The sequence below is a fragment of the Artemia sp. Qi Xiang Cuo genome, chromosome 19 (assembly GCF_049724085.1).
Source record: "Artemia sp. Qi Xiang Cuo chromosome 19, ASM4972408v1, whole genome shotgun sequence".
NCBI classification, from domain to species: Eukaryota; Metazoa; Arthropoda; class Branchiopoda; order Anostraca; family Artemiidae; genus Artemia; species Artemia sp. Qi Xiang Cuo.
The window spans coordinates 42,845,424-42,873,136 of NC_142812.1; the positions used below are offsets into that span (position 1 = coordinate 42,845,424).

General features: G+C 34.4%; 1 protein-coding gene across 1 annotated transcript in view; it reads left to right on the top strand.

Annotated features, from left to right (window-relative positions):
• LOC148940872 (uncharacterized) overlaps nucleotides 1-13,585 on the top strand; it is a 153,249-nt gene extending 139,664 nt beyond the window's left edge. The window contains exon 7 of the mRNA XM_089105170.1: nucleotides 11,170-13,585. Coding sequence (XP_088961296.1) covers nucleotides 11,170-12,179 — 1,010 coding nt within the window. The 3' untranslated portion in view covers nucleotides 12,180-13,585. The remainder of the gene's footprint in view (nucleotides 1-11,169) is intronic.
• The last annotated feature ends 14,128 nt before the right edge of the window (nucleotides 13,586-27,713 follow it).

The following is a 27,713-nucleotide window of genomic DNA, read 5'->3' on the forward strand; positions in this document are numbered from 1 at the left end:
ACTCTTGACCACCTATATGGGCATAGTGTGTTTCGATTTATTTCAATACAGTTACAATATTGCCCAAAATTTTCGCCTTAATATCCTTAGGTTTATTAGTTGTAGTAATAGCACCAATTAATAATAGTAGTCTTAGCTTTAGTAGCAGTAGAAGTATTAGTATTATGATGCAAATATTTTCTTTCGGTTAGTGCAACATCCCCCGCAACTAGCGTTCTAAGTTCTAATTTCACACACGAAACTGTTCCTAAGATATTGCTGATATGCCCTTTTGACAACCTGCATACGGATTTCAGGCTGTCATCCGTATAAAAAAAATATTCTCTTAAAATTTTACCTTCATACCTCCATAGGTTATGAATTTTGAGCTAGCCAGAAGACACTGTGTGTATTCATTTAATGCTGCTTCTACGGTTACTGTAACTAACGACACTAATCGTATTAACTTGAAACTTTTAGGTAACGTTTAGGAGGAGTTTCAATTAAACGAAAAACATATATACATGCAGGTAATAAAAGGGCATATAAGGGCATAGGCAGCAATACTCTGTGATAGCTAGTAATATCATTGGTATTTTAAAGGAGCTAATTTGATTGAAAATTAAAAGTTCTAGTGCCCTCATAAGAGTAAAAAATGATTGTAGGGCAATTAGCCCTCCTCTTAACATCATAATTTTCCAGACACTTACAATCAAAATTTTAAGACAGCCAGTTAATAGTAATTCATTAATTACTCCGAAACTAACAAGACCTACCGGACAAGTTTCTGGGCCAACCAGACAGGTTTCTGGGCCAACCAGACAGGTTTCTGGGCCAATTGTTGTATGGGATTACTGCGGGTACACCATATACGGGGATCTGAATGGTTTTTGAGGAAATATGTTATCCGGGCTTATAATGATATCAGTTTTACTACTACTACTACTACTAACAACTCATCGCAGCACCAAGCCGCCTGAGGCAAACACAGCTACGCACGCTCCTCCTCCACCCCAATATATTCAAAGCCTCCCTTTTTACACCCGCCCACGAAGTTCCCATTTCCTTTAAATCTTTCTTTATGACGTCCTCCCACCCCAGACGGGGACGACCTGTAAATCAAAAAAATAGTTTTTTCTACTTTAAAACTGATATCTTCGGCATTCAGATTGCCGAAGATATCAGTTTTAAAGTAGAAAAAACTAGTTTTTTGAGTAACAAGTATTTTGGATCACTCAATATTGGTGCATAATTCTGGTCTTCTTATTTTTAATTAGATTGTATGAAAGTGGAAAAGGTTTAAAATTGCGTATCAGTTAAGGTAAGCCTGAGGGGTTGGTAAGCCTTACACAACGTGACATAAATGTTAGAATATGACTAGAATAACGTCATTGATATTAATCTGTGGAAACGGTTAGCGGTGACAAGGCGATGTTGTGACATGACCTAGCTTATCTTCTTGGCTGTGGTCGCTATAATACACAAGTACATAATGAGGAGTTTGGGCAATATAAAATATTCTTTAGCAATGGAGTATGCTAAAAAGTTGAAACTAATAAAGTTTTAGGCATCAAGAAAAGAATTTTAATGTAGAAATGCAGAACATTGCGACTTGACCTAGCTTATCTCCTTAGCTGTGGTCGCTTTAATACAGCAATGGAGTATGTTAAAAAGTTGAAACTAATAAATTCGTAGTTGCCAAGAAGAATTTTAATATGGAAATTCAGAACAATCCTTAGAAATGAAGTAGTGAGGTGGTTATGGATTTGAACCATGTAGGTCCTCAACCACCAAAGACCCTAACCAACAAGGACCTCAACCTCCAAGGGACCCCCCAACCTTCAACGGCCCCCTCACCCAACTTTTTGGCCCTTCCCCCTTCATATTTTTCGTACTTCTTTTTTTGAACTTTAATTTTTTTTGAACTTTTATTTTCTATTTTTTATATAATTTTTGAACTAATAAAGTCGTAGGCACCAAGAAAAGAATTTTAATGTAGAAATGCAGAACATTGCGACTTGAACTAGCTTATCTTCTTAGCTGTGGTCGCTATAATACAGCAATGGAGTATGTTAAAAAGTTGAAACTAACAAAGTCGTAGTTGCCAAGAAAAGAATTTTAATATGGAAATTCAGAACAATCCTTAGAAATGAAGTAGTGAGGTGGTTATGGATTTGAACCACCTAGGTCCTCAACCACCAAAGACCCTAACCAACAAGGACCTCAACCTCCAAGGGACCCCCCCAACCCCTAAGGGCCCCCTCACTCAACTTTTTGGCCCTTCCCCCTCCATATTTTTTATACTTCTTTTTTGAACTTTTATTTTCTATTTTTTATATGATTTTTGAACATAGAATTTTTTTCAACTGTTTTTACATGTCTTAGAATGACATGAAATATGCTTAAAGCGAAAAAAAATCACATTTAATATTTTCAAAATGAGAATGATATAGATATGTTTACTGATATATCTTACTCGTAATATGTTAGTCGTGATATGTTAGTCGTGACTTAATGTTTGTAGTGACACTTTTTTTCTAACTTGGAAATTTTGGACTTGGGAAAATTATTCAACTTTTTTTTATTAGTATTTTTTTACTTATGCGGCTGTATTAGTGGTACTCTATGGCTGCTCATCGGTCCTACGTGGCTGTACCAGTGGTACTCTATGGCTAGTTATCGACACTATCTAGTTTATTGTATGTATTAAATCAGTAATTTTTTACATTGGAAGGATAAACACTTCCATCATATTCTTAAAAGCAAAAGTACAAATGATTTATTCGAAGAAAGTGTGTGCACATGATAAATTCGTCGTTGCGCTGAATCCTAAAAAAGACAAATACTTGAACTATTAAACAAGTACTAGTGGGGATCTTATTGGAAACGTATGCGAGCGTTGTTGTTGCAGTGAGAGATTGAATTTCTTTGGAGTATCGAAAAAGTTCAATGGTCATACAGTTAGTTATGCCAGGGTCAAATTTCCAGAGATGATAGTGCTCAAAGACAACAAGAGCCTAAAACTAAACGTTGATGACGAGGGCCAACTTCTTGCTGATTGTGCGGGTAACACGTTATCTCATGATAAATCATATCAACATCTTTGTTGTATCACCATTCAACAGAACGTAAAAGCAAGACGAGCGTACTCCAGTATCAATGTCATAAATCATATCATATCGATGTGTCGGAACTATAACCTGTGTAAAAATAGTGTGATAATAGACAGTGTAATCGAGAGCCAAATTAAAAGGGCATGGACAGGTAACATTGCCAATGAAACTAAAGACAATTCAATGAAAGGCAAAGCATCACTGAACAATAATAGTATCGCTGATAGTTTTACCATTAGATACCATCATTGAACAGAATCATAGCAATGATGAAAAGTAAAGATAAAATACTTCAAGAAAGTATGTGCACAAAATAGAATTATCGTAGCATTGAATGCCGACAAAGATAAATGTTTTAACTATGAAATAAGCACTAATGGTGGCACTATTGGAAATATGTGTGTGTATTGTCATGACAGTGAGAGATTAAACTTCTTTGGCCTACCGAAAAATTCATCATTACTAATGTTGGATATAATAGAATCAAATTCCCAGAGATAATATTGTTACAAGATAATTCATGCATAAGAGTAATAGTTGACAACGAGGGTCAACTTTTTGCTTGTAGCGCGGGTAACACGTTACCTGTTGATAAATCATATCGCCATCTTTCGGGTATTAGTATTCGACGGAACGTGAAAAAAGACAGGCTTACTCTTGCACCAATGTCATAAATCATATCTTGTCACTGTGCCGGAACTCTTCTCTGTGTAGAAATAATGTGGTAATAGACAATGAAATTGCCAGCAAAATAAAAAGGGCATTGGTAGATAATATCATCATGAAAATTAATGACAATTCTAAGAAAAGCAAAGCATCGGATAATATTGCTAGTACTATGGATAATATCGGATAATATTGATGATATAGTCAATGAACTCAATAATACCAAAGATGCTCAAACAGGATTATCTATTTATCTTATATATATATATATATATATATATATATATATATATATATATATATCTTCTTGGGAAAAAATTCAGAATAAAAGTGTAGCTTTTGTCCTACGGAAAAATTTATTTCTCGTCTTTGAGAAAATTCAGAACCGTGGAAAATAAAAAAAGTTATACATCGATCCTGAATTTTTCCCTAAGAAGAAAAAAAGTTCCCACTTCATTTCTGAGTTTTCTCAAAGAAATGAAGAAAAGTTCAAGTTCTATTCTGAATTTTTCCCAAAGAAGAGAAAAAAGTTACAGTTCAATTCTAATTTTTTCCAATGAAGTGAAGAAAAGTTCAAGTTCCCTTCTGAATTTTCTCAATGAAGAGAAAAAAAAGGTTACAATTGAATTTTTAATTTTTTCCAATGAAAATAAAAAAACTTCCAATTCAGTTTTATTTTCCACGGACATATTGAACCTATAGGTTCAATATACATTTCATCTTTGGTATTATTGCGTTCTTTGACTATATGATCAATAGTACTAGCAATGTTCACCAATACTTTGCTTTTCTTAGAGTTGTCATTAATTTTCATGATGATATCATTTGCCGATGCCCTTTTAATTTTGCCGACGATTTCATTCTCAATTACCATATTATTTTTACACAGGTAACAGTTCCGGCACAGTGACAAGATATGATTTATGACATAGGTGCAAGAGTAAGCCTGTCTTTTTTTCACGATCTGTCGAATACTAATACCCAAACGATGGCGATATGATTTATCAAGAGGTAACGTGTTACCCGCACTATGAGCAAGAAGTCGACCCCCTTTGTCAAATATTGCTTTCAGGCATGAATTATTTTTAAACAATATAATCTCTGGGAATTTTATTCTATTATATCCACCTTTAGCAATGATGAATTTTTTCGGTAGTCAAACGAAGTTTAATCTCTCACTGTCATGACAATGCACACATATACTATGTGCACATTGTTTCTTGGAGTATTTCATTTTTACTTTTTCATCATTGCTATTATTCTGCTCAGCGATAGTATCTGATGGTAAACTATCAGTGATACTATTAACGTTCATTGATGCTTCATTTTCCATTAATTGTCTTTAGTTTTATGGGCAATGTTACCTGTCCATGCCCTTTTAATTTTGCTCTCGATTACACTGTCTATTATCACATTATTTTTACACAGGTTAAGTTCCGACAAATAGACATGATATGGCATTGATGCTGGAGTACGCTCGTCTTGCTTTTACGTTCTGTTGAATGGTAATACCATTCATCATGAGGTAACGTGTTACCCGTACAATGAGCAAGAAGTTGGCCCTCGTCATCAACTATTAGTTTTAGGCTCGCATAATCTTTTGAGCACTATCATCTTTGGAAATTTTACTCTGGTATAACTAACTGTATGACCATTAAATTGTTTCGATACTCCAAAGAAATTCAATCTCTAACTGCCACAACATCGCTCGTCTACGTTTCCAATTAGATCCCCACTAGTACTTGTTTCATAGTTCAAGTACTTGTCTTTTTCAGCAGTCAGCACAACGACTTTATCATGTGCACACACTTTCTTCGAATAAATCATTTTCACTTTTTTTAAAGAATATGATGGGTGTTTATCCTTCCAATGTAGAAAAATTACTGATTTAATACATATAATAAACTAGATAGTGGCAGCAAGTAGCCTCAAAGTGCCACTGTAACAGCTGCGTAGTGTCGATGAGCAGCCATAGAGTACCACTAATACAGCCGCATAAGTAAAAAAATACTAGTAAAAAAAAGTTGAAAAGTTTTTACCTCCAAAAATTCCAAGTCAGAAAAAAAAGAAAAGTGTCACTACAAAAATAATTTTTCTAATAGTAAAAGTTACGACTAACATATCTATATCATTCTCCTTTTGTATTTTGAAAATATTAAATGTGAATTTTTTGGTTTTAAGCATATTTCATGTCATTCTGACATGTAAAAAAAGTTGAAAAAACTTCTACGTTAAAAAAATATAAAAAATAAAAGTGAAAAAAAACTAAACCAAAAAAAGTATCAAAAATGGGGGGCCAAATGGTTGGGTTTGGGAGTCTTGGGGGGCCCTTTGAGGTTGAGTTCCTTGGTGGCTGAGAACCTAGATGGTTCAAATCCATAACCACCCCACTTCTTGATTTCTAAGGATTACTAAGGATTGTTCTGAATTTCTATATTAAAATTCTTTTCTTGGCAACCTCGACTTTATTAGTTTCAATTTTTTATCATACTCCAGTGCTAAAGAATATTTTATATTGCCCACACTTCTCATTATGTTCTTGTTTATTATAGCGACCACAGTTAAGAAGATAAGCTAGGTCAAGTCGCAATGTTCTGAATTTCTATATTAATTTTTTTTTCTTGGTACCTACGAATTTATTAGTTTCAAGTTTTTAGCTAGAAAGATGAGCTTTAAGAAGATAAGCTAGGTCAAGTCGCAAGATCGCCTTGTCACCGCTAACCGTTTCCACAGATTAGTATCAATGACGTTATTCTAATCATTTTCTAACATTTATGTCACGTTGTGTAAGGCTTACCAACCCCTCAGACTTACCTTAACTGATACGTAATTTTAAACCTTTTGTCACTTTCATACAATCCAATTAAAAATAAGAATATTATCGTCCTCTGGTTTCATCCTATTTTTCAAATCATTAATTAATACCATTCGGACGAGAATTATGCACCATTATTGAGTGATCCAAAATACTTGTTACTCAAAAAACTAGTTTTTTCTACTTTTAAAACTGATATCATTATAAGCCAGTATAAATTATTTCCTCAAGTTCCATTCAGGTCGCCGTATATAGTGTACTCGCAGTATTCCCATACAACTGTTGGCCAAGAAACCTGTCTGGTTGGACCAGAAACTTGTCCGGTAGGTCTTGTTAGTTTCGGAGTAATTAATGCATTGCTACTCCAGTTTATTCAGCATAGCTGAATGGCCTCTTAAGAGTAATTAAATAAAAAAACAAGTTTTTTTAACTGAAAGTAAGGAACGACGTTAACACTTAAAACGAACAGAAATTATTCCGTATATGAAGGGGGCTGTCCCCTCCTCAACGCCTCGCTCTTTACGCTAAATTTTTTTTATTTTTTAAAAAAATATATTTTTGAGAAAGTAAAACTTTAGCGTAAAGAGCGAGGCGTTGAGGAGGGGACAGCCCCCATAATATAAGGAATAATTTCTGTTAGTTTTAATTTTTAACGTAGTTCCTTACTTTCAGTTAAAAAAACTTGTTTTTTTTTATTTAATTTTTGAACGTTTTTGAATTAATGCAGGTTTTGATTTTGGCTCACCGTACATGAATAATTAAAACAAAATTTGAATATTATATTTGGTTAAATGGCTTTCTCGAAACTTGTTTAATTTTATTTACTAACTTTTTTATTAGTAATAAATATACGTAACTTAGAATTAACTTACGTAACGAATTTCTATATTCATAAATTTTTAACACGTATATTAGGGGGTTCGCCCCCTAGTCAATACCCTGCTCTTTAAACTATAGTTCGAATTTTTTTTCCAGTTCTTTAAAAATGACCTCTTAATCACAATCAGTTGATCAGTTGAAAAACTTGTTTTTCTTTATTTAATTCCTGATCTTTTTCTTTAATAATGCTGGGAAATCCGGTGCCCCCTTCTTAGCAATATCCCTTCCCCCATGAAAACTTCCTTCATGGAAAAAGCCTTCCATATAGCCACCGACCCGCGCCTTCCCCCCCCGACCCGAAAAAATCTCCTCTGAAAAAGTCGGTATACTTCCCAATAACCAATACTATATGTTAACATTGAGTAAAGTTCATAACTTTCAGCCCTCCCCCTGGGGACTTTGGGGGATCAAGTCATCCTAAAAGACATTTTTATCATATTTTCAACCATGCTGAACAAAATGGCTATCTCAAAATTTTGATCAGGTGACTTCGGGGAAAAAATGAGCATGGGAGAGCGCCTAGTTTCCACACATTTTTTTGGTCCCTCTAAATAGGCACTAGAGATTTTCATATTCTTTCGACTGAGTCGTTCCACGATATTAAGGGATCCCTGGGTTAATACTATCAGCCATGGGAAAACAAAAAAAAAACAAACAAAGAAACAAATAAACACGCATCCGTGATCTTTCTTCTGGCAAAAAATGCAAAATTCCACATTTTTGTAGATAGGAGCTTGAAACCTCTACAGTAGGGTTCTCTGATACGCTGAATATGATGGTGTGATTTTCATTAAGGTTCTATAACTTTTAGGGGGTCTTTCCCCTTTTTTTGAAAATCAGCCAAATTTTCTCAGGCGCGTAACTTTTGATGGGTAGCACTAAACTTGATGAAAGTTATATATTTGAAAGCAGCATTGAAATCTGATTGTTTTGATATATCTATTGGTATCAAAAACCCGTTTTCTAGAGTTTCGGTTACCATTGAGCCGGGTCGCTCCTTACTTACAGTTCGTTACCACGAACTGTTTGAAAAATGATTGGAGGATAATAAGCCCTCCTATTTAGCTCATAATTTTCCAGACACTTTCAATCAAAATTATTAGACAGCCAGTTTGTTCAGCATAGCTGAATGGCTTCTTAAGAGTAAAAAATGATTGAAGGACAATCAGGGATCTTCTTTAGCTCTCAATTTTCCAGACACTTCTAATCAAAAGTTTAAGACAGTCATTATGTTCCGAATAGCTGAATCGTTAGTAACTATATCTCTAGGGTTACTGGTTAGGTCAACTCCCCGCAGTTATGTAATTTGCCTATTATGCTTAATAACTAAATCTTAACAATATCTTAACTAATTAGTCTTAACAAAATCTTAAATAATAATTATCTTAACTAATTATCTTAACAAAATCTTAACTAATTAAATCAAACCACACTGTTTGTATGCTGGTTGCCAATAAGACATCTCAGCAATATACCAAGAACAGTTGTGGGTATTAAGTTCAAATTTTTGGGGTTACTTCTATTACTCCTTCTGCTCTTAAAATTTTACTAAATCAAAAGAGTATAATTTTATCCAGGCTGTGAAAGAGCACAGATATATTTTTTTGAGAATAGTATTAACTTTTATTTATCAGGTCAACTAGAGGATGTATGTGACTAAATTAAACGCTTATATGTTTCATGATTTTCAAAAGAGTTTATGTTGTTAAAAATTGCTGAAAAAGTTTCTCCAGCATATAAATAGCAGGCTAAACTATAGATTCTTAAAGGAAAACTGGAAAGATTAAATTATTATTTTCGTTTTCCCTGGAAAAAACTATGTCAGTATAAAACCAACAAAAATTGATTTAAAAAGCTTTTTTCCATAAAATAAGTTTTTCAAATAGAAGTAAAAGAACTCCAATATACCAAAAATGAGCAAAAATATAATCAAACGATCTACCAAGCATACAACTACCCAACTACCACGAATCAGTATCAATAAATAAATGAAACTCAACACGAACTGAAATTAAAATAAGTAACAGAGTCAAACTCAAAACGGACAGAAATTAAGATGAGTAGGGTTCAAAATCCCTATGCTTTCTAAAAGCCAGAATATAGTTTGTACTTTACGGAAAAAAATTCTTTTAATATTTTCACTTTTATATCTTTAAGAAATCAAAAATTTTATAAGATTTTAAGGAATAAATATCAGCATATGTACATTAAACTGACAGTGCACATTTTTTTCAGTAAATTCATTTAAATTTTTTCAGTAAAGTACAAATTATATTCTGGCTTTTAGAAAGCATATTGGTTTTGAACCCTACACATATTAATTTCTGCTTGTTTTGTTCTCTGTTATTTATTTTAATTTCTGTTCGTTTTGGGTTTCATTTTTTATTGATACTGATTTGTGGTAGTTGTATGCTTGGTAGATTGTTTGATTCTATTTTTGTTCATTTTTGGTTTAATGGAGTTCTTTACTTCTTTTTGAAAAACATATTTTATGAAAAAACTTTTTTTAAATTAATCTCTATAAAAATCCAAATTTTGATATACTACCAGTAAGAGTAGTAGCTCTGAAACTTTCAGCTTAGTCCCCTTACTCGTTCTAGAGATATTGATGACACGTCTTATTGACAACCAGCATGAACATAGTGCCTTTTGATTTAGTTTTAAACCAACATAAATTTTCAATGAAAGTTTCTACTGTATACTAAAACCCGGTCTTAAGATATCCAGCCTGAATATCTTAACAACTTGGATGCTCTTAAAACTATGATAACCCACGTGTATAAAGTGTGTTTGATTCAGTTTGACTCTGGCCTCGCCAATCCCTGAAAGTTTGACTAATATGTTTAGCAAATGAACTAATGCACTAAATGAACTAAAACAAGCAGAAAAGAAGAGGTGTAAGGCTGACGCCCCCGTGCCTTCTATAGATCAGAATCCATTTTTTTTATTTTACTAAAAACGAAATATTTTGAAGTGTTTTTTCTTTTTAATAATTTAATGCATAAAAATGATTAATACTTTCAGGAATGAATAACAAGATATATATCAAACTGTTAGTCAATATTCTTTGTTTTCTTTTTTTGATATTATGATATGACGAGAAATATTACGAGAAATGAACACATCGCTTGAGAAAAGGATCTTTTTCAGTAAAGTGCAAATTATATTCTGGTCTTTAGATGGCAAGATGGCGTCAGCCCGATTCTCCTTATGTTCTCCTCGGTTTTAGTTTGGCCCTGTTATTTATTGGAATTTCTGTTTGTTTTTTTATGTTAGTTTTACGCCTGAAAATTATTTCTTTTTTTTCTGCTCGTTTTCAGATAATGTAGCTCTTTACTTTTCGTTGAAATAGTTCTTTTCTGGAATTTATTCTTGAAATTAATAATTAATAGAAGTGGAGAGTTAAAACATACATTAATAAAATAGTATAGCCATATTGTTTATATACAATTGTATCATTAAAGAATAGAATATACAACCCCGGGTTTAAGAATTTAAAAATAATATGAGTTACTAAAAATATCCTTCAATTATCGAAGAGGCGGTGTAGAAAATTTAGCTGTTATTAATTAGTCACCAAAGGTAGGATCATGAAAATCAAATTAAGAGGAACAGTAAAGTTCAAAATCTGAGAAGGTAAATTGTTTGCAACTAAAACAGGACAAAAAAGATAAGACAAAAAGATTTATTTTGAGTGAATTATACATTATTTTTTAGATGTACCTATTATAAGGGCCTGTGAAGATGATGTCAGCAAACAAAGATGTGGAACACCTTGCATGCCTGATCTGATAAGCGTATGTCTAAAACAAGAAATGATTGTGGATTGTCAGGAGAATGAACTGCCAAGTAACATTTCCGTATTTGCTGAAAATGATATGGTAAAACAGAAGATTTGTCGTACTGGAGAAACGCCTCTCGAAGATGATGCATCTGAGAAAGCCTTGCTACAGAAATCTCACCTGTCTGATCATCAAAGAACTCCTATTGGAGGAAAACTTGTCAAATGTGATATATGTGAGAAATGTTTTACTTCAAAGTCCAGTTTGTTCTGTCATAAGAAAGCTCACAGTGGAGAAAGACCTTTCAAATGTGACATATGTGAAAAACATTTTACTTTCAGTTCCAAATTATCTAATCATCAAAAAACTCACAGTGGAGAAAGACCTTTTAGATGTGATATATGCGGGAAAAGTTTTCCCTATAAAACCTCCCTATCTCATCATCAAAAAACTCATACAGGAGAAAAATCTTTCAAATGTCATATATGTGAGAAACGTTTCACTCGAAGTTCCAGTTTATATCAGCATCAAAGAACTCACAGTGGAGAAAAACCTTTCGAATGTCACGTATGTGAGAAACGTTTTAGTAGACCTTCGTATTTGTCTGAACATCAAAGATCTCATACAGGAGAAAAACCTTTCAAATGTCATATATGTGAGAAACGTTTCACTCAAAGTTCCAGTTTATATCAGCATCAAAGAACTCACAGTGGAGAAAAACCTTTTGAATGTCACCTATGTGAGAAACGTTTTAGTAGACCTTCGTATTTGTCTGATCATCAAAGAACTCATACGGGAGAAAAACCTTTCAAATGTGACATATGTGAGAAATATTTTATTTCAAGTTCAGGTTTATCTCATCATCAAAGAACTCACTCTGGAGAAAAGCCTTCTGAATGTGATGCACGTGAGAAAAGTTTTAGTTCTATTACGTATTTGTCTTAACACCGAAGAACCCATAATGGAAAAAAACCTTTCAAGATGGATGTGAGAAAAATGTCCGCCAAAAGGCCACCTATTTAATCATCAAAGAACTCATTCCGGAGAAAGTCTTTCAAATGTCATATATGTGGTAAATGTTTCACCAAGTTCCAATTTATCTTATCAAAGAACTCATAGTGAAGAAAAACCTTTGGAATGTAATCATAAACAGCGCAATAATGCAGCCTAAGTAAAGAGTGATGTGGGCACAATGTATTATTATTTATTATTATTTTTTACCAAGGCACTTTGTATAAAAGGAGTTGTCTTAGAAACTTCAAAAGGGACTCTTCAGATTGGAAACTGAGAGGGATACTTCTCCCTTTCATAGTCGAAAGTGATTGGAAGGCAACCAGGCCCCACACCCCAACGTCAATCATTTCCCCAAACACATCAAGTCAAAATTTTGAGATAACTATTTTGTTCAATGTAGCTAAAAAGTCAGGAATTTATGTCTTTGAGGATGACAACCTGCCTCCCCCCCCCACAGACCTTAGGGCAAGGGTTGTATGCTCTGTCTATGGGGAATATAAGGTTTTTATAGAAAGGGTGGTCGTATAAACTATGGAGGGGGCTCATTGGACTGGTAATCCGAAGTTCAGTGCCTTTTTGAATAATCGAAAGGGTACATATCTCTTATAGTCACCACACTCAGGTTCTTGGTCTGACAGAAGCGGTTTCTTTCTATAGTTTCTTTCAGATTAGCATGAGAGAGTGTATATACACCACATGGTAAGTATATTACAATAATGCGTTCTGGGGGGGGGGCTGATTTCTATAATTCTCTGTTGTAATTTCAACAATTTGTTATTAAAGTATTTTATTTTCATGTCTCTTAAATACAGTTATTCTAAATCAAGAAATTCCGGAGAACAAATTTTAAAGGCCCTATCCACTAGAGAGATGACAACCCCTCTTTTCACCAAAACAGGGTGACATGAATAAAAATTTTAATATCTGTCGCTGTTTGTTGGTCTTCTGTAAATTGAGAAAAGCAGACGGAAGTCTCTTTTGATTAATAAAATGTCAAGGATGGGTAATTTATTATCTTCTTTAAACTTAACTGTAAATTTTATGTTTTTGTCGAAGCTATTTAAATGCTAACAGAAAATATCTACAAACAGCGAGATATTTAATTTTTCATCCATGTCACCCTGTTTTGGTGAAAAGAGGGATTGTAATTTCTTAAGTGAATAGGGCCTTTAGAAATTGCTCTCAGAAATTTCTGGACTTGGAATTTTTGTATTTGAGGGACATTTTATTTTGTAATGACTACCCAATTAAATTTATAAATGAATTAATAGAAAATAGACGTATTAAGTATAATATTAAATAACTGGAGTTTCACAGTCTTCAGAATTGAATTTGTCTAAAAGTTTTATCTCATTTCCATATATGCCGGGTTTGGGGAAAACTTCAACGGATCTTACAGAAATATAACATTGATACATGTTTTCAGTCAATAAGACCTTTAAGCAGTTTCCTTGATTCTAAAGAAGATATAACTCGGGGCAATTGAGTTACCGTAGTGGGGTTTATAGTATTCCTTGTTCTTGTAGGAAGTTTATACTGGCAGAACTCACCAACAATTTGTTGAAAGATTTATTGAACATCATAATTAAATAGAAAACGCTCTAAAATTAACCAAGCCTCCTGAAACTTTGTTTTGGCGTTGGCTGAGCACATTTTCTTCAACTCTTGATCGTCATGTAAAATTTGATAATGCCAGGGCCATTTCTGATGACTGAGGTTATATTCACTGGGCAAGGGAACCTATTCTAATTAAAAAAAATACGTTTGCAAATGTTTCAATAACTTGGGATACAGGAAATTTAAATATTGATCCAATTTATAACATTGTTCTGGAAAATGACCCAGTTAACGAGGGTATTAAGATTTTACCAAATCACTTAGTGATGAGATTGAATACAAGACCAAGGAGAGTTGAGTCAGTGATATCAAACAACAGGATTATTTCATAATAGAATAATTAACTTAATTTCCATTTTATATAATTTTTATCCAATTGCTTTGGTGCTTATATGTAAAAAAAAAGTTTTGCAACAATTCCTTGTTTATCTCGTCACCAAAGAACTCATACTGAGGGAAAACCGTTTTTGTATGTCAGTGTGTAATAAAAATATTTATAAAAATATTCGTGTAACAAAGTTACATCGAAGTAACTTAATAACAGTAACCCGAGTTGTCTGTTGCGACAATTACAGTTTAGTATTGGTGGTGGTTTTATGTGTTCTTACTTTATTTTAGTTTCTTAATCTTTTACGCTGAAGACGCATCGTTTTTATAAAGGCGCAATATCAGCTTCGTTTTTTATGTTTTTCTTTTTGCCTTTTTAATAGTGATCAAAGTCTCGTCTTGCTGTTTTCTTCATTCAGTTTTCCCTCTTTGTTTCTATTTCAAATGTTTTCATTTTTTTACTTTAATAAATGAAAAATTATTACAATTCTTAAGAATTAGAGTTTCTATGTATATTAAACTGACAATCTACGGTCATATACTCTTTTTTTCAGTAAAGTGTAAATTATGTTCTTGTCTTGAGAAGGGAGGGGGGTTGTAAGTCCTACTCATGTAATTTTTTTTTTTTTGAGTTGGACTTGGTCATTTAATGTAATTTCTGTCGGTTTAGAGTTTCTTTTATTTATTGATGGTTGTGTTTGGTAGTTATACGCTTTGAAGATTATTTGACTTTATTTCTGCTCATTTATGGCTTAATGGAGCTCTTTACTTTTCTTTGAAAAACTTGTTTTGTTGAAAAAGGTTTTTAAATTAGTATATATATAAGAACCGTTTTACTTCAAATTTTAATTGGTTTTATCATAAAGAACTCATACTGGAGAAAAGCCTTTTGAGTGTTACATGTGTGAAAAAATGTTTAGCGGAAAATTCATCCTATCTCACCATAAAAGAACTCACAATGGAGAAAAACCTTTTCGTTCTTCAACCCCACGAACGATTTTTTTTTAAATTATTCCATCCATTTTTTCCGTGGTCAAATTTTAGGCTTTCCAGTTTAGCCTTCAACTGCTTCTGGAGAGTTTCTTTCAAATTCTAATCCTGGATTTTATCCACGTTAACTTCTGTCATAAGCTTAATTAGAGCATATCTAAGACAGAAAGTTTTTGTCAAAGGCAATGTTGGCATAGCTTTTTGAGAGTCGTATAAAAAATGATTATATTCACTTCTTCATGGTAGTCCATCAGATTTCTGGGCCATTCGAAGGCAATTGAAGACCAAAGATGATTCAAAAATTCATGACTCAGTTGCAACTTAACCCCCTTGTAACTGAATTACTAGCAACTGAACCCCCGTGCAACTGAATCCTCGTGCAACTGAACCACCACCCTCAATTTTTCAGTACTCTACAAATGTGAGGTAACATCATGGGGTAAAGTCTTTACATGCTCAACCTTGTTGGAATTGTTTGTTTTTTTAAAGTCATTAAATAAATGCCTGTCAAGATGATTTATAAAAAAAAGACTCTGTTTTTGTCGACACTGGTAGACTACAAGATATGGATTTGGGAGAAACTTTCCAGGAACAGATAAATACTAAGCTGGAAAGTTTAGAATTTAACAATATAGAAGATGAATGGAATAAATTTAGGAAAAGGAATATTAGTGAAAATGTTTTATATTTAATAGAGATGGGAAGGGGCCCGTACGAGAATTGTATGAGTGACAGATCATATAAAAATAAGAGGAATGTAAAGAAAGTGGAGGAAGCATTAAAATGTGAATTTAGGAGGTGTGAAGTGAAGGCCATGGATGAAACTGTCAAAGTGTGGAAGATGAAGCCAGACAGCATAATAGTAATATCTTGTACTGGCGTGTTAACAAATGGAAAAGAATAGTCAATACTGAACTTGCCCCTGGTAAAGATAAAGGAGCCAGTTGCCGTAGTAGTAGAAGTACTATTAGCAGTATTAGTAGAGGGCCTTTTGGTTAGTTTAATATCCTGATTAACATACCTGAAAGTTTCAACATTATACGCACAGCCATTCACAAGATATTACTAATACGCCCTTTTGCAACTGCATACACATAGTGCTTTGATTTAGTTCAACATCCCTGTCAATATTTTCCTAAGTATTCGGCTTAATACCCTTAACTTTAGTAGTGGTCGTAGTAGTAGTAGCATATACATTCTCCCTGGTTGGTTGAACATACCACTTATCGCTTCTGTAAATCTCGACGTTTATGGTTACCCTAAACTATTTATGAAATATTGCTGGTATGCCCTTTTTACAAGCTACAAGTAAACATAATGTGTTTTTTTTAGCTAGACACTGCCCTTAAGATTCCAGAAATACTTCACCTTAACACCCTCACTCTTTTTTTAAACCAAGAATCAAACATGCTCCAGCGTAATTTGCTATGTGGCAGTTTGCTCCCCCCCCACCCACAGTTTGCCCCTACTCCCCCAAACCTAGCCCCCTTCCCCCAATCTGAAACTTAGTTCAAACATTTTATCAAAACTAAGAATAGCCAGCACAATTCAAGTATTTCGAGAAACGAGTCAGTTTTCTTTAGTATATACAAGTATCTTTGCCTTTATGGTCCTATACGGCTCAACTTTTTTCCAAAATCAAATAAATCATCATCAATAAACAAATGAAACCCAAAACGAACAGAAATTACAATACAAAACCGATTCAAAATAAAAACAATCAGAAACGATTGTATTGTAATGTATAAATGCCATTCTCACCATAATTGCTAACTGCGGTGTCTGATATATATGTCGAATCGTCAAATTTTAACGAGAACCAGTCACATATTTCCAAGTCAGTATTTAATTGAGTTTGTATTTCTATTGCAATTACAAATATTCTTCTGGTAACGGTGTTATTTGACAACTGTAAGTCTTGTATTGATCAGACAGTATCACATTTGTTAAAAAATCCATAAAACCAGCAATTGGCATCAGTCAAAAATAGCCATTTAAACAACCCACCATCAATGAGAGGCGTCTTCTTCTTTGCGAGCATGTAAGAGATTTTGAAAGAAGCAATGGTGGCCTTTTTAGAATTTTCCACATGTCTAGTGAAAACGTCCTGTTTGTAGTTAGACTTGATTTTAGTTGCCATTTTTTTTTCTTACTTCATATTTAAGTGGATAATTCACATCAAACATGGCGTGAATTATCTAAAAGTTACGTTCAAAATTATGTTTTTTCGGCCCAGCAATACTACTACCCCATAACAAACAAACGCATTTATTTTTCAAATTAACGAAACAATTTGATTTCACGCAGTCAGAGTTAAAATTATAGGTTCGTTGTCTTTTACTCGGTCCACTCATTTTTGACCTAAAGATATAAAAAATAAATAGCAATTGAACTACAATACAATATCAATGTTATATAATATATCTGATCTGCATGATATACATAAATGTATTACAACAAGGACTTGCTATCCCCATAATCATAAGAGATTATCGCTTGTTAATATAACAGAAAACTGACCTTGCTTTTAGCCCGTTAAAAATTCTCAGAAGAAATATCAGAACTCCTAGTTCATGTTTCGTTAGTTAGACGAAAATGAAGATGTCTCCTAGCAGTCCTAAGTACTGGCGCGACCCGATCGGGCAGAAATAATGAAAACAACGTGGCTCAAGGCTAGCGTGAGAACTAGTGAGGAGTGCAGTCTGGCTAATCGATAGACAAGTTGCGATAAGAACTGTTAGCAAAGGAACACCTCATGCGTACAATGTCACAAGAATACGATCGTATTTAATAAACCGAAGCACTCAAAAGAAAAAGAAAACTTTAACGAATAAATAAAAACAATTCACATTTTTAATTAACGCTATGGAAAAATCCTGTCTCGGTTGAATAGTAGTGGGCACATACAAATCGTTGCACGGGCGCCATGGTGCTCGCAGGCACAGGGTTGGGAACTCCGGGATTAGGGTATTAAGTTGGAACTTTCAGAGAATCATAGGCAGAACAATAGCGCTGTTAAGTAAAAACGATGTTGGCATAATGTATTATTTATTTTTTTTACTTTTAGACCAGGGCACTTCATATCGAAGGAGTTGTCGTAGAAACTTCGAAAAGGGCTCATTCGTTTGGAAATTGGAAGGGCTTCTGCCCTTTTTAATAGCCGAAAGTGATTAGAAGGCAACTAACAACCCTTCCACGCCCACCATTTCCCCAAACACACCCAATCAAAATTTTGAGACATCTATTTTGTTCAACATAGTTTAAAGATCTGGAAATTTTTTTATTTGAGGAGGATACTCCCCCCACAGCCCTCAGGGCAAGGGTTGTAAGTTATGCCCTGGGGCATAAAAGGGTTTCATAGAAAGGGTAGTCGTAGAAACTTCGAAAGGGGCTCATTCGATTGAATATTCAAAATGCTAGTGCCTTCTTTAATAGTAGAAAGTGATTGGAGGGCAGCTAACCGCCCTCTCATGCCAAACATTTCCCCAAACACAGCCAATCAAAAGTTTGAGATAGCCATTTTTTCAACGTAGTTGAAAGTTCTGGAAATTCGGTCTTTGAAGATGACAACCCGCCCATAGACCTCGGTGTAAAGATTGTAAGTTATATCCTGGAGCCAAGTAAAGTTTTTTATAGAAATTTTTGTCGTAAGAAATCCAAAAAAGGCTAGTTTATTTAGAAATTGAGAAGACCAGCGTCCTTTTTGATAGCAGAAGTTGGCTGGATTGCAACTACCCCCCTCTCACGTCCACTATTTCCCCAAACACATCCAATCAAAATTCTGAGATAGCCATTTTGTTCAACGTAGTTTAAAATTCTGAAAACTAGGTCTTTGAGGATGACAACCCTCAGGGCAATGATTGTAAGTTATATTCTGGGGGGCATATAAGGTTTTTATAGAAAGTGTTGTCAAAGAAACTTCAAAAAGAGCTCATTCGAATGGAAATTGAAAGGGCTAGTGCTCTTTTTAATAGTCGAATGTGATTGGAGGGCAACTAACCCCCCTGTCACGCCCACCATTTCCCCAAACTCATTCAATCAAAATTTGAGATAGACATTTTGTTCAACGTAGTTGAAAGGACTGAAAATTATGTCTTTGAGGATGACAAACCCCCCGGGCAAAGGCTTATGCCATGGGGGCGTATAAGTTTTTCAAAGAAAGCGTTGTCGTTGAAACTTCAAAAAGGTCTCATTCAATTCCGAATTGAGAGGGCTAGTGCCCTTATTAAAAGTCAAAAGCGATCGGAGGGTGAATGCCTCCCCCACGCCCGTCATCTCCCCAAACACTTTTGATCAACATTTTGATATAGCCATTCTGTTAAACGTAGTTGAAGGGTCCGAAAATTATGTCTTTGAGTGTGACCCCCCCCCCCCACAACTCTCAGGGCTAAGGTTGTAAGTTATTTCCCGAAAAAAAAACTGAGAAAAATTCTTTTAAAGGTTTTCACTTTTATAACTTTAAGAAATAAAAAATTAATTAAGATTTTAAGGTATATATATTAGCATATTTATATTAAACTGGCAATGCACATTTTTTTCAGTAAATTCTTTTGAATTTTTTTTCAGTAAAGTGCAAATTATATTCAGGCTTTTAGAAAGTATAGGCATTTAGAACCCTACTCATATTAACTTCTGCTCGTTTTGAGTTTGACTCTCTTATTTATTTTAATTTATGTTTGTCTTTGTGTTTCATTTATTTATTGATACTGATTTGATGACACTGATGACAAGACAAGGCTTGTTGTGGGGGATGTTGAACTCATCAAAAGACAATATTTTCATCATAATACTACTCCTTCTACTCCTACAACTACTACTACTGCTGCTATTATTATTACTGCTACTATTACTACTAAAGCTAAAACTGCTACTATTAATTCTACTGCTACTACTATAGTTACTAGTGCTGCTACTACTTTTATCCGAAGCTAACTCACTGCGTAAACATATAAAAAAAATAAATACGTAAATCTGATTCTTCATATTACAAATCCAAAGTCCAGGATTTATTTTCTACAAAGCCAAAACAATGGTAGAATAGAATAAAGGAAATTTGTGAGAACACACATAATAATATAGATTTCCATTTCCAAAAAGACCCTTCAGTTACAGCCAATGATCTGAACAAATTTCTTTCTTCCATAGTTCAGAACCTCCCTCCCCTTTCTTTTGACACTCCTTATGATTTGTACTCTCTCAATTTTCCCGTTATTTCGCCCTCGGATGTGGAGGCAAACATTGAGAACATTAAAAAGTGTAGTACTTGTCCACTAGACATCCCGATTGTACTAGTTAAAGCCTTTGCCGACAATCTCTCAGAGCCTTTGTCCTTACTTTTTGATGAAATTACCTCTACTGGTAAATTTCCAAATTGTTGGAAACTAGGTTTTATTACTCCTGTAAAAAAGAAAGGTAACAATCAAGATTTTGATAGTGTCCGTCCCATTACTCTTACTCCAGTATTTTACTCTTACTCGAAGTTATATGAAAGAGTGGTTGAAAGTAAAGATAATCCCAAATGTTGACCAAAGACAATTTGGAAACTTACGCTCTACATCTACCACCCACTATCTTGTTCACCTTATAATACGTAACACACTCAAAAAACCCAATAGCTGGCTCAATGTTATCGCTGTTGACTTACAAAAAGCTTTTGATTTAATCAACCACAATATACTATTAGAAAAACTATCTAATGAGGACCCTTATTTAATGACAATAATTGTGTCTTTCCTCTCTAATAGAACGCAAGTCGTGAAATACCTGAATGTATATTCTGATCCCCTCCCAATTTACAATGGTGTGCCCCAGGGAACTCTCTTAGGTCCAATTTTATTTCATACAATGATAAACAACCTTGGTGTTTATTTTCGGATAGATGGAAATTCGTTGATGATCTAACTGTCTTAGAGACATGTTTCAAAAATTTAAAAAGCAACCCAATGGACATCTTGGAATCGATATCAGCCGAAGCTCTTACAACGATATGAAAGTTAACCCTTTAAAGCCAACTGTTCTTACTATTAATTTCCTTAAAACTCCCCCTTCTTTCTCCTGTCCAATCCCCCCTGAAATATATGTTACCACTATGAAATTACTGGGCGTTACCATCTCTAGCGACTTAAAATGGGATTGTCATATTAATGACATCTTAAAACGTGCAAATGCCGCATTTTCCCTCCTTGAACTCCTTAAAAAATTTAAGTGCCCTAAATCACATTGTTTGAGGATTTTCCTGTCATTTGTACGCCCAACCCTTGAGTACGCCTGTCCTGTTTGGCATCCTGGCATTTCCATTGAATTGTCAGACAGAATAAAGGCAGTACAAAAAAGGTGCCTAAGGATTATCTTCAATGAGGGTAAAGTACCTTATATTTCCCTTCTTAGGAGAGCTAATCTTGTCACCCTTAAGGAAAGGAGAGGAAAAATTATCTTGCGTTTTGCTAACAATGCCCTTCATAACCCTCGAACAACTCCCCTTTTCCCTGGTCAATATTCATCCCTTCAACCTCGCCTCCCGCGTTCTGTGTCAACAAAAATCCCCCTTCTTGGCCCAATAAGAGTTTGCACTGAAAGATATAGAAGAACTTTTATCCCTTACATAGTTGACATTTTCAATCAGTGAATCTCCGTAGCCTCCCACCCCTCACTCACTTTTTACCTCATAGTCATTAATTTTAATGTCGATTTTGCAAATTTGGAGGTTTTTTATTTATATTTTTAGTCACTAACTAACTTATGTTTTTGTTTTAATTTTTGTTTTCCTTGTTAATTTTACGAGTTTTCGTTTTTTTTGGGCATTTTTGCTGACTTGACATTGGCCTTTTAATTTTATGAGTGTAATTTGTTTTTGTTTTTAACATTTTTACATATTTGACATTGACCCTTTTATAATTTACTGTTTTTTGTTTGATTGTTTGTTTTTGTTGTTCTTTTTTCGGTTTATTTGACGCTTAAGTGTGAATTCGGCCCTATTGGGCTTGTGATAGCAGTTTTTCAGCAATAAATCTTATCTTACTGCTACCAGTGGTGGATCCAAGGGGAGCGAGGGGTCGCACCCCCCCCCCTAACGTAGTTTAAAGTAGTGTAATTTACTTAATTAAGGCAAGATTGCTTAAGTAAACTTGCTCCTAACGCAAGTTTATCGGATCAACCTATTTTGCCCCCCCTAAAAAAATATTGGATCCGCCCTTGACTGCTACTAAACTTAAAGCTATTAAGGCGAAAATTTTGGGCAATATTGAAACTGTTGAACTAAAGCGAAACACACTGTGCTTACATAGGTTGTCAAGAGGACGTATCAGCATTGCTTCAGGAACGGTTTATGGTATTAAGTTGAAACTTAATCGTGTGTTGAAGGGAATGTTGAAAAAAAAACAATGGTTCTAATTGCATACTGCTATTAATGCTACTGCAACTCTTGCTGCTGCACAGGCTAAGGATATTAAGGTGGAGCTTCCAAGGAATATTTGGATGGATGTTAAACTAAATCAAAACGAAGTATGATCATGAAGATGGTGAAAAGCCTGGCAATGCAATATCACATTAATTGCTTACATTATTAAGTTACACCTTTCTGGGGAAATTGTGGTGGATTTCGAACTAGCCAGAAGACACTATGTGTATGCTTTTAATATTAATTCTACGGCTACTGTAACTAATGACACTAAGGCCCTCAAATTGAAACTTTTAGGGAAGCTACAATTAAACGAAAAAAATATATGCATGCAGGTATTTAAAGGGCGTATAAGCAATATCCTAGGCAGCGCTGCTCTATCATAGATAGTGATATCAATGTTATTTTAAAGGAGCTAATTGGATTGGAAATTGAAAGTTCTAGTGCCCTTTTTAAGAGTCAAAAGTTATTGGAGTAGCATTAATCCTCTTTAGCCCATAATTTTCCAAACGATTCCAATTAAAATTTTAAGACAGCCATTTAGTTCATCATAGCTGGACGGTTTAGTGCTTATATCTCTTGGGCTATTGGGTAGGTCAAACCCCCTCCCCACTTATATGCAAATTGCTCATTATGCTTAAAACCTAAATGTTGCTTTAAAATTACTGTGTGTATGCTGGTTGCCAATAAGACATCTCAAAAATATCCCAAGAACGACCGAGGGTATGAAGTACATACTTTCGGGGCTACTTCTATTACTACCTCTGCTCTTAAAATTTAATTAAATTAAAAGAGTGTAAGTGTGTCCAGGCTTTCAAAAAGCTTAGATAGAATTTTTTGGGAATAGTATTACATTTTATTTTTTAGGTCAACTGGAGGAGGTGTAAAACTAAATTAAACACTAATATTTGTGTCAAGATTTTCAGAAGAGTGTATGTCGTTAAAATTGTTGAATAAGTTTATCCAATAGCAGGCCAAATTTTAAATTCTTAAAGAATAACCTGAAAAGATTTAAACGAGAAGGCTCATAAACCCCTATGCCTTCTCGAGTAGACCCCTAAGCCGTGCCAAAATAAAATTCAGTGGTGACGGACACAATTATGCCAGTGGGGCGCCGCCGGCGGGGCCGTTTTTTTTTTTGGGGCGTCACCCAAAAATTATAGGCGGAGCGCCGCTAATTTATCGGCGTTTGTTCTATTTTTAGAATTGTTTTAGGCTACTTTTAAAAAGTTTTGAAAACGAAATTGGTATCAGTTGTTATCACAATTCCGTCCACAATTCCTATTTGGTTTCATTACCGTGACCGAACATCCGACAAAATAAGGATGAGATATCAATCTTAACTTCTCACAAACATTCTTTTGCCCAAAATGATCGATAGTAAGACCTTAAACTGCCTGATATTTGAATTAATCCAAACAAAATAGTTAATCTAAAATTTAATTTAAATTTAGCTCTAAAGCTTGAATTAAACAAATTTACTTGCACCATAATACCATGGCTAATTTATGAAACCTTGATGGAATCTGAAGTTTATATGTTACTTCATATCTGAATTTCCTGGTCTTGCGACCTGAATTCCGCTTCTTTAACTACCCTACCCCTCAACCCCTCACTTTCTACGCTACAGAAACTATTATTTCTTATTGCTTCAAGATTGAATCCTCTCACTTGAGAGTGATAAAATACAAGTTTTGAAATTAAACATTTTAACCAACTCCCTTGAGAATGCTCTCCCCATTATTTTCCTCCCCATCTCAGCAATTAAGGTACTGCGGTTGTGGACGTACTTGAACATGGTGGGTAAGCATATCAAACGATCAAGGTTTAACTTTAGTGTATTTTCACAAATCTTTGAGCCAATTTTCAGAAAACTTAGCATGCCATTCTTTAAGAACACATCGTTCCCAGGTGTTAAAAGAAAAAGAAGTAACATTTCGCAGAAAAAATTATATATAAAAAGAGGCAACATCTAATAAAGAAAAGCATTATATATTAATATTTTTTTTATTCTGGCTTTAAATTTCAGAGTTTAATTTGAAATAAGTTTTAAATTCCCTATTTTGTCAATTCTCAAGCAGTTTAATTAGCCAGAATAAATAACTCAAAACACTTAGCTAGAAATAAACCCTGTCACTTTCCTTTAAAGTTTTGACAAGCTTTTAGTTATCATGCATAAAAATGAGCTTGAGTACACGGTGTGAGGGCAAGATAGAGCTTAGAAGCAACAATTAGTCCTGCACCCCTGAAAACCCTTTTTACTGTGGCATTAGTTGCCGGCAACGATAGAACTTTTCTTGCCAAAGCTTCAATCCATGGCAGCTGAGTAATGTATCTTTTCCAGAAGGCAATGCTTGGACTGATTGCATCAACTAAGGTAGGATCTTTTGATCTCCTGGTATGGGCTGACAAGCCCTGGCATAAATTTACTTGACGTTTAATCACATCATCGATTTCATCCTGTTCTGCATTGTCATTCTGACACATTATTTGATCGAGCAGCCTCGTTTTTTTTCATGTATGATCATGAGGAGAATTAAAGTTGCTGCTCTTCTGAGAAAATCCACTAGCCACATTCACACAACTTATTGGGTAGCTGATCCACTGACAGCACCAGAGTTTATAGCCTCCTCTTTAGGCTTTTCGAGGACCCTCTCCTCTCCGTACAGAAGAATTTCTACTGCACTAAAATGCTCACCATACGTTGAAGTGGAGGGACCTGGAGTGTTGATTGGACAAATTCTTTTCACAAGAAATGTGATGAAGTACCTTATGTCAGCCGCCATTATTAGAGGCTTAACCATTTCGAACAAGAATTCCCTTCTTGTCAGTGAACCATCAAGAAGGTTTAGACGCTCATCAATTTCATTTATCTTGAATATTTCGAAGTCCAAAAGTGCAGCTGTCACCATGAGATCATTCCTTGGGAAGCGAAAGTCAAACTTGTTTATCACATTTTCTTTTGGAAGCATTTTCTACCATTAGATTACTCAAAATGACTTTTTAGGAGACCCAGACAGAGCAAAGCAACATTAGGGTGGGAAGGAATTCTCCCTCTATAGCCTCGACTATAGTAGAAAAATTTGGTAGTAGAGATCAAAGGTAACGCATCAGTTCATATTTCTTATCATCTAGAAGTGGTCAGGTTTCCCAATTTTAAACAAAACACTTGCCAGAAGCTAGAAGGCATTTGTATTGAATAATACTTTGAATTATACTACATGTTGTAATCCATTTTATGGGCAAACCCCATTCTAGGGACCTGCATTGTTCATATCTTGATAACATAGGAAGCAGATCATCAGCAACCTACATAACCGGCAACTGAGCATCAGAATCAAGAACATCATCTAAATCACAAAGTCTTTTAAGGAATTCATTGCTATTTTAAATTTGAGTTTTTTCGAAAAGGCTGTTAGGAAGACAAAGAATTTGTATAGAAGTTTAGTTCTTCCTTTTTGTACATGCTTTCATGTAAATATTTATAAAAACATTTTGGGTGGGGGAGGGGGGTTCTGTTACTTATAAAATGTTTCACCTTGCTTTCAGGCCTTTGTAGAATAGCTGCACTTTTGCATATGATAAAACATTTATGAATAAGATATTCGATGAATATAATGGCTAGTGGGAAATGAGTGAAATTCATTTTAATTAGAAAATATTACTTTGTAGCAAAGAGGACAGAAACAAGTGAATGATAAAATCTAAAGTCCATAGTTGACGAGTACATATCAAACAGTTTGTAATATATCAGACAATGTTCTAACATATCAAAAAACAAAATGTGCTAACATATCAAACAGTTTGTAGTAAAGAACTATAAGAAGGGAGTGACAATAGTAACCGAAAGTCTAGAAACGGAATTTTGATATCAATTGATATATCACCGGCTTATTATGTTGATTCCAAATATATAAGATTCATTAAGCTTAGTTTAACCCATAAAAGGCGAGAAACTGCGAAAACTTGGTCTGAAAGAGGGAGGAAACACCCACTAAAAGTAAAAGAATTTGAATAAAAACCAAACTATTAGATTAGGCGTACCAGAAAACCCTACTGTAGAGGTTTTAAGCCCCTATCTGCAACAGTGCTGAATTTTGTAATATTTCCCAGAAGAAAAATTATGGATTTTTTATTAATTTGTTGTTTTTTCTTGGGGCGATCGTATCAAGCCAAAGGTTCTAGAACTTCGGAAGAGGGCTCATTTGAAAGGAAATTAAAATTTATGGTGTCCCTGTTATTTGAATTAATTTAAAAAACTTTTTCCACAAAATAACTTTTTCAAAGAAAAGTAAGGAACTCCATTAAGCAAAAATTAGCAAAAATAAAATAAAATAATCTACCAAGCGTGAAACTACCCCAATTCACTATCGATAAATAAATGAAACCCAAAACGAACAGAAATTACAATATTTAACAGAGTCAAACTCAAAACGAGCAGAAATAAACATAAGTTGATCACAAAACCCCTATGCCTTCCCAAGGCCAGAACAAAATTTGCACTTTACTTAAAAAATATAAATTTTATTACTTTTATAACTTAAATCAAATAATATTAGCATTTTGATTACTAAATATCAGTATATCTATATTAAACTGACAATGCACATTCATTTTTATTTTTTCAGTAAAGTGCAAATTTTGTTCTGGCCTTGGGAAGGCATAGGGAACTTCTTCGATACGAAGTGCCCTGCTCTAAAGGAAAAAATTAATAAATAATATATTGTGCCAACATCGCTCTTATATGCCCCCAGGGCATAACTTAAAACCCTTGCCCTGAAGGTTGTGGGGGAATGTCCTCCTCTTTACTTGGTCCCCGTTTCTTGTCTCGTTGTCCCCGTTCTTTACTTAGGCAGCGCGATCGTGCTGCCTATGATTTATACACCAACTTTCTATATAAACCTTACATGCCCCCAGGGCATAACTTACAACCCTTGCACTGAGGGCTCTGAGGGGGTTATCATCCTAAAAGACCTAATTTCCAGAACGTTCGACTGGAACTCTAAAAATTTTGATTGGATGGGTTTTGGAAAATGGTGGGCGTGAGAGGGGCATTAGTCGCTATCCAATCACTTTCAACTATTGAAAAAGGCACTAGCCCTTTTAATTTCCAATTGAATGAGCCCTTTTGAAGT